At 33.4% G+C, this 8,025-nt stretch overlaps 1 protein-coding gene across 2 annotated transcripts; it reads left to right on the top strand.

Annotated features, from left to right (window-relative positions):
• Nucleotides 1-5,250: 5,250 nt before the first annotated feature.
• On the top strand, nt 5,251-7,449 carry LOC106673647. 2 transcript variants are annotated; one of them, XM_014405830.2, is made up of 2 exons: nt 5,251-5,354; nt 6,303-7,449. In XM_014405830.2, the coding sequence occupies exons 1-2, from the start codon at nt 5,348-5,350 to the stop codon at nt 7,442-7,444; spliced, it is 1,149 nt and encodes a 382-aa protein (XP_014261316.1). In that variant the 5' UTR covers nt 5,251-5,347; the 3' UTR covers nt 7,445-7,449. The 2 variants fall into 2 exon arrangements, with proteins under 2 accessions (XP_014261316.1, XP_014261322.1); XM_014405836.2 differs by lacking the exon at nt 5,251-5,354 and adding an exon at nt 6,077-6,246.
• Nucleotides 7,450-8,025: the final 576 nt, after the last annotated feature.

The raw sequence follows: 8,025 nt of genomic DNA, 5'->3' as shown, positions 1-8,025 counted from the left end.
AATAATTAATAAAATATATTGTCATTTTATGTGAAAATAAATTGTAATTAAAGATTCAAATTTAACAAACATTTGGTGTCGTATTTACTTTGGTTTAAATGAAATATAAAAGGTGCCTGGTCGATAAATGAAATAATTGTAGTCAGGTCCGATCGTAAAAAACCTCTGGGACCTTGTTTTCGGTTTTCCGAATTCAGGGTTGGGCCCAACAAAAAAGAAGAAGAGACACGCTATATCACATATGCAAAAACCGAACCTGGACTGCATGGATTTCATAAAGAGCATAACCTCTCAATGTCTTGCCGCCAACCCTATTTAAGCATGGCACTTCGCCACTCAACTTGAACAGCCATCGAAGATCAGATAGATTTAGACCATCTAAGTTTGTCTAAGGTCAAAGAGATCAGGTGAAAAACCTGCAAAGAATATATTTCTTCGATAGATGAACACGACGGAGGGACTCATTTCGTTGAATTTCGGAAGTACGGCTAATCCAAAAATTACTTTTGCCGAAATATTGGCAAGTCTATAATCTGCGGACCTTAAAGTTTTGACTTGAGCAAAGTTCACGTTTAGAGTATAAACAAAAGATCAATGCAGTTTCCAAGCACAGTAGATGGTTGGGTTTGGCAGACGGTTATGTAAATAATTTCGTGAAGATGAAGTGTTGTACTTTCTCCACCTCATCGTACAATTGGTATCCCAGATTTGGCACCGGTAACATATAATTGATCTATAGACTGCATTGAATACGAAGTATTTTCCTCTCAGCGGTACGACGTTCTGCATAATGAAAGCAGACCAGGTTTATCGCTGTTTTGGAGTCAAGAGCTTTTTTCGAGATAAGTATGGACAATGAACGATTGATTGTGAGTATAACTCCAATGTATTTGTAATTATTGACTGTTTTGATTCTCTTCCTTTTCAAGGTAAGTTTATCTGTTGAACGGAGTTGGCCCCCTCTTCTAAAAAAAACCCCACCTTTATAGAAATAACAAATGATGGAGGGAGTGTGGTGTTCAATCCTTTTTAAACAGATAGTTCCTACTCACAGTAAGTTGTTTTGCAACGATCCGGATTTCGAGCCTTTTAGCTCATCATCAGGTTGTAGAAGTCCTTCAACCTGATGATGAGCTAAAAGGCTCGAAANGTGGTTTGTTAAAGTTAGGAGGTTATGGATTAATTCGAATTAATCCTTTTTAAAAAGATAGTTCCTACTCACAGTAAGTGTTTTTGCAACGATCCGGAATTCGAGTCTTTTAGCTCATCATCAGGTTGTAGAAGTCCTTCAACCTGATGATGAGCTAAAAGGCTCGAAATCCGGATCGTTGCAAAAAACTTACTGTGAGTAGGAACTATCTTTAAAAAAAAAAAAAGTTTTTGTCAGAAGAATTTTAGATTCCCTACGTTTTCAGACGTACGGCCGTATTTATTTATTTTATTATTTTTTATTAATAAAATCTAGCCAGAAAGAGGAAATATTCTGCTTCCAACGGTTGTAATTTGGATAAAATTCGGAGAATTTTTCAATTTTTTAATTGAGAAAACGATTTCCCCACTTACGGATCTAGCTAAAAATATTTTTTATTGCCTTGAAAATACGTATTGAAGAGCTTTAAAGGGTGCTTAAAAGGACTCCGAATTGTTAAAAAAAAAAAAAAAAATTGTCAGCCTACTTCACTAAAAATGTTTTTTGATTTTTGTAAATATTTATACACATAATCTCATTTAATTTCATTCTGCTCATTATTTTCTCATATTACAAAAAACCAAATCAATTGGTAATAATTGGTGTAATAAACTTGAATTTCATGCATCGATATTTTCTTGTCTTATGTACAAAAACAAATCGACCGATATATAATTTATAATTACTATGGATTACAAGTACAAGCAAAAGAAATACTGCAGAATTTGAAGGATTCGATTTTTTTAATTTTCCAAAAATTGCAATAATTTTAAAAAGAAGAATCCACTGATCCACAGTAAACTTTACAGGGATTTAGGCCTTTATAATTTACACCAAAGGCGTGAATTTAGTCTCCGTGAATTAATTAGAACCGGAAAATAAATTAAAACATTAGGGGAGATTTTTGTTCATGTTATTCTTATTTTTTTCCCCTGATAATAACATAAAATCTAGCCAGAAACAGGAAATATTCTGCTTCCAACGGTTGTAATTTGGATAAAATTCGGAGAATTTTTCAATTTTTTCATATCGAAAAACAATTTCCCACCCGCGGATCTAGCTAAAAATATTTTTTATTGCCTTGAAAATACGTATTGAAGAGCTTTAAAGAGTGCTTAAAAGGATTCCGAATTGTTTTTCAAAAAAAATTGTCAGCCTACTTTACTAAAAATGTTTTTTGATTTTTGTAAATTTTTATACACATAATCTCATTTAATTCCATTCTGCTCATAATTTTCTTATACTGCAAAAATATCCAATCAATTGATAATAATTGGTGTAATAAATTTGAATTTCAAGCATGGCAAAGGCAGAAAACCATAACAAAACAGACTTACAAAAACAAACAAAGTGTTTGGCTTGCCGAGAAAGTAGCTAAAAAAATACTTATATTTATGTATATTTTGAGGTTTGAGGTCCACTTGAACTAACGGGTGATGAACTTCGGTTTTTTATTTTCTTGTCTTATGTAAAAAAAAATCGAATCACCTGATATATAATTTATAATAACTATGGATTTCAAGTACAAGCAAAAGAAATACTGCAGAATTTGAGGGATTCGATTTTTCTTTAATATTACAAAAATTGCGATAACTTTGAAACGAATCCACTGATCCACAGTAAACTTTACAGGGATTAAGCCATTATAAATTACACCAAAGGCGTGAATTTAATCTCCGTGAATTAATTAGAACCGGAAAAATAAATTAAAACGTTAGAGGAGTTTTTTGTTCATGTTATTCTTATTTTTTCCCCTGATAATAACATAAAATCTAGCCAGAAAGAGGAAATATTCTGCTTCCAACGGTTGTAGTAATGCTCAAATTGGATAAAATCCTGAGAAGTTACGGATTTTTGATTGGAACACGGGACGTCTGTGAAAAAAATTGCCCCTTCGATGGATCGGGCCAAAATATATCTATATTTTTATTGTGAGGAAAATTCGCATTTAAGGGATTTGAACGGTGCTTAAAACGAATCCAAAATGAAGCTAATTATTTTCTTACCTTGCATAAAACCTGTAATAACTTTCAAATATATAAATAATGAAGCAGAAAACTATATTTAATAAAAGACTTAAAAAATCCAGGTGAACTTGAATTTTTGCTTTATTTTCTTGTCTTAAGCAAAAAAAAAAAAATCGAATGATATACGATAATAACTTCAAATTATACGCATAGGAAAACAAATTGCAATTTAGAGAAGACTTCGATTTTTTTTTCTTCTAAGATTACAAAAATTATGGTAACTTTGAAATGACTCCACCGATCTACAGACAACTTGACTGAAGTTTCGAACCTTACAAGCTACACGTAACAGCACAAACTTCGTCTTGGTAAATCAATCAGAACCGGAAATATAAAATGAAACGTTCGAAGTGGTTTTGTTGATTTCATCTTTATTATTCACATTTATGACGACATAAAATTTCAACGTCTGGCAAAAATTACGTTTTCCGAAAATCACAAAAATCGTGTTAACTTTGAAATAACTCAACCGATACGTTAAAGGATTTAGAACCCCTATAAACTTCACGTCATGGCACGAACGCGGACTCCATAAATGAATAAGAACAGAAGATATAAAAAATAAATGTTTATTGATTTCATCCTCATTTTTCTCACTTATAATGACATAAAATCTAAAGACGTAACATTACATGAAATAAAAATATTCTGCTTCCAATAGTTAGAATAACGTATAATTTGAATAAAATAGAAATGATAAATGATGGAGTGAGTGTGGTGNAAGGCTCTAAATCTGGATCGTTGCAAAACAACTTACTGTGAGTAGGAACTATCCTTTTAAAAAGTATTTGAATAAAATTCCAATGAGTTATAAATTTTTAAGTGAAACTCCTGACAATAAATTAAAAAAGGCCCCCCAACTAGCCCTAATCCAGCCCAAAAAGTCTATTTAAATATACATTTTTTAGTAAAAAAACAATGTTGATAGTCTTTTTTGTGTCTCCCAAATTACCCCTGAATACAAATTTTTGGGAAAAACAACATATTTTTTTCTCGAGTTGTTCACTTTAATTTTTTTAAAACAACAAAAACGGTGATAATTTTAAAATTGCCGATCCGCTTTATCCCTACCAATTAATATATTACAATTAATTATGGTTTTTAGTTGGGATAAAAAAGTCAATGGCACGAGCGGGATTCGAACCCACGATCTTCGGCTAGATACGCCGCTGCTTTAACCACTTGAGCTATCGTGACCTCGATCCACTCGGACACCAACTTCCTTTTGTCGCCGAGAATCCAATCCGATTACACGACATTTGAAAAATGGCAAAAAGGAGGGAAAACTCAAAAGGTGGGGTTGAGATAGGAAGTTGATGTCCGAGTGGATCGAGGTCACGATAGCTCAAGTGGTAGAGCAGCGGCGTCGTAGATCGTGGGTTTGAATCCGGCTCGTGCCATTGACTTTTTTATCTCAACTAAAAACCTTAATTAATTGTATTATATTAATTGGTCAAGCGAAATTAGTGAATTTAACCGACAATTTATTTCGTGGTTTTGCTCATAAAATAACACCATTTTCGTCGAGTAGCGTCACAACCATATTTTTTGTAGTTTATTTCAAACTATGTATATGTAATTTTGTCGTTATATTAATTACAACATTCCTATTTTAATATAATCAAAATTAAACGAGATCAAAAATTCATGAGTTTTTATAAAAATTATTTAATTATGATGGTTAGGCAGAAAATTTATCAAAACACCGGAATAACTTTATTTAAAACTATTAAATTTAACTAACAATTTATTATATGGTTGTGCTCATAAAATTTAACTAACAATTTATTACATGGTTTTGCTCATAAAATTTAACTAACAACTTATTATATGGTTGTGCTCATAAAATTTAACTAACAATTAATTACATGGTTTTGCTCATAAAATTTAACCAACAATTTTTTTCATGGCTTTGCTATAAATAATGCATTAAGAACAAAAGAGGGGTCGCGATTGTGATACACGCTGTGTGACTGTACGTGGCGTGCGTTTGACGTCGGATAGATGTGCACACCTTACTAAAACGTGGCAAGGCGTCGGGTAGCATCTGGTAGCGTTGCATGGCGTAGCATCGGCTAAGTGTGTTCCCGGCTTAAACCGTTGGCCACCCGTGTCAATTTGTCAACACAGGATGGAAGGTAAAAATAGAAAAGTAGAAATATTGCCTATAAACTTCAAGCCTACTAAAATTTAAAATGTTCTCGACTGTTGTTTTTTATTCTTACATAAACCTCGCGGTCTCTTTCAGGCCAGAAGGTGCCCATACAGGTTATACTGTATGGCCAATGCATATGTCTAACCAGAAGAAAAATTTTTGTTGAGCTTTTATTGATTTCAACTCCATTTTTCTCACTTATAAAAACTAAACGTTAAAAAATTCCATTTACGTTTTCTTACTCAGTTGATCAAGTTACTTCTTTTAATCAATTAATTATTCTATGTAAAGTCTCGGTCGCGATGAAAAAAGTTAGTGTCATGAGCTGGATTCGAACCACGATCTTCGGCTTGGTGTCCGAGTGGATCGAAGTCACGAAGTAGACAGTTGACAATATTGCCTCGTCATGCCTGCTAAAATTTAAAATGTTCTAGGCTGTTATTTTATTCTAGCATAAACCTTGCGGTAGCTTTCAGGCCAGAAGGTTCCCATGAGTTATTCTTGTATGACCTATGCTTAGTCTTGCCATTATGGCCTTTTCCCTTTTTGTTCACCATGGACCAGAAACCGATTTCTTTCTTAACCTGCCAGTTCATGCGATTTTTTCATTTTTTTGCTTTAGACAACCCCGCTAGAACATATAATTTTTAAAAATCGTCGAAAATTGCAGATTATATTTAATTATTTGTTTGCTTTATTTAAAAGTTTGATAAACCAAAGAAGAAAGAACGAAAAATTTCTAGTAGTATAAAAATGAGAGGTTAAATAAATATGGATCATTTTGACATAGTATGTGATGGAGGTAACGGTTCCACAGATGGTACATTTTGCCTTATTAAATAAAAACCTACACAATAATGGAAGAAAATAAAAAGGTTAAAAAGTCAATTACTATAAAAAAGTTAAATTAATTGACAAATCAATGTTTCAGATTGGCTTCCGATGGGATTTCTCATGAATGAAGAAGTTGAGGAGAAAACTGGTGAAAAATGGAAGTGTTCCAAAGAGGAAATGCGTTCATTTCTGCTGTCGAACGATAGCCAAAGGCACGAAGCATTAGACCAAGAGAGAAAACTCCCAGACGACAAACCGGAATGGTACGACGAAGAACTTCTTAAAAGTGGGCAACAGTTTTCGCAGAAATTTTTCATGCCGATCTGCATGTCCCAGATCGTTGGACTTTTGACATTGCTCTCTTTTAAAAACAGCATCAAGCCTCTGGTTTACACACGAAAATCCGACTCGTTGTATACGGCCAAAGAGAGGTATCTATCGACGGTTTTAATAGTGAATTCGTGGTACGAGTCCGATCTGTGGGACAAGAATAGTCAAGGTAATAAAAACCTCCAAAAAGTGCGGAACTACCATTTAAGCGTTAGCAAAAAGATCAACTCCCTATCGGACGCCGAATTAAACAATAAATGCTCCCTTTCTAGCACAATAGGCCGGGAGAATATCAAGTGCCATCTTTTTGAAAAAGTGGCCAAAGATTTAAAAGGGTTGGGCGGGGAAGAGATAAGGAGATACAACCATCGCACGGTTTATTTTAACCAGGCGGAGATGTCGCTCACGCTTTTCGGTTTCATGGGTTTGGTGGTCGCTTGTCCGGAAAAATTCGGCGTTCCCGATAATGAGGAAGGTCTCGCTGGTTTCGTCCATTTATGGAGGGTCGTAGGATACATGCTGGGCGTAAGAGACGAAAATAACTTTTGCAAAGGATCTTTGGCCGATGTGAAAGAGAATTGTATTAAATTGATCAAATACGTTTTTAGGCCGAACATGGAAAATATAAACGACGAATGGGAACATATGTCGAGGTGCGCGGTCGACGGGCTAAAAATGGAACTGGGCGGTTACCAATTCGAAGTTATCTTCCTTTGTTTATTATGGGTTTATGATTTAGACCTAACCAACATATTAAAAAATGTAAGTTGGGTTTGTAGAATTAAATTTTACATGTATAAATTTGTAATAGCTTACTTGTACAAATTTCATTTAATTAAAAGCGCAATTAATTTTTCATTAAAAACCACTTTACGGCATGCTTTGAAAAAAAGAAATAAAAACGTATAAACAACATTTGATTTTATTATTTACACCAACTTCCTGCCCAATGCGACAACCAAACTTCGTTATAACGTTCTTCTGATGTCCAGGGCAAAACAGCTCTATACCCAGGATGTAATAAAGCCCAACAATGTATAAAAAGGGTTATACGGTTACGTATACATAAAAAACTTTTTACTTCATTTATAATTAATTGTACACGTATTATATACAGCATTTTCCAGTCAAATGAAACTTTTGTCCAGGCAAATTAAAACTTTTTCCAAGCAAACAAAAACCTTTTTCAAACAATTGTAACTTTTTCCAAGCAAAGGAAACTTATTTTCAAGGAAAGGAAACCTTCTTTCAAACAAATGAACCTTTTTCAAACAATTCAAACTTTTTCCAAACCAAGGAAATTTTTGAAACTTTTTTCAAACAATAACTTTTTTTCAAGCAAAGGAAACCATTTTGTCAAACAATTGGAACTTTTTCTCAAGCAAATGAAACTTTTTTCAAACAATTCAAACTTTTTTTCAAGCAAAGGAAACCATTTTGTCAAACAATTGGAACTTTTTCTCAAGCAAATGAAACTTTTTTCAAACAAC

This window comes from Cimex lectularius, unplaced genomic scaffold (assembly GCF_000648675.2).
Source record: "Cimex lectularius strain Harlan isolate CLEC.00 unplaced genomic scaffold, Clec_2.1 scaffold6, whole genome shotgun sequence".
In the NCBI taxonomy this organism is placed as follows: domain Eukaryota; kingdom Metazoa; phylum Arthropoda; class Insecta; order Hemiptera; family Cimicidae; genus Cimex; species Cimex lectularius.
This window is presented reverse-complemented; position numbering and strand designations above follow the sequence as displayed.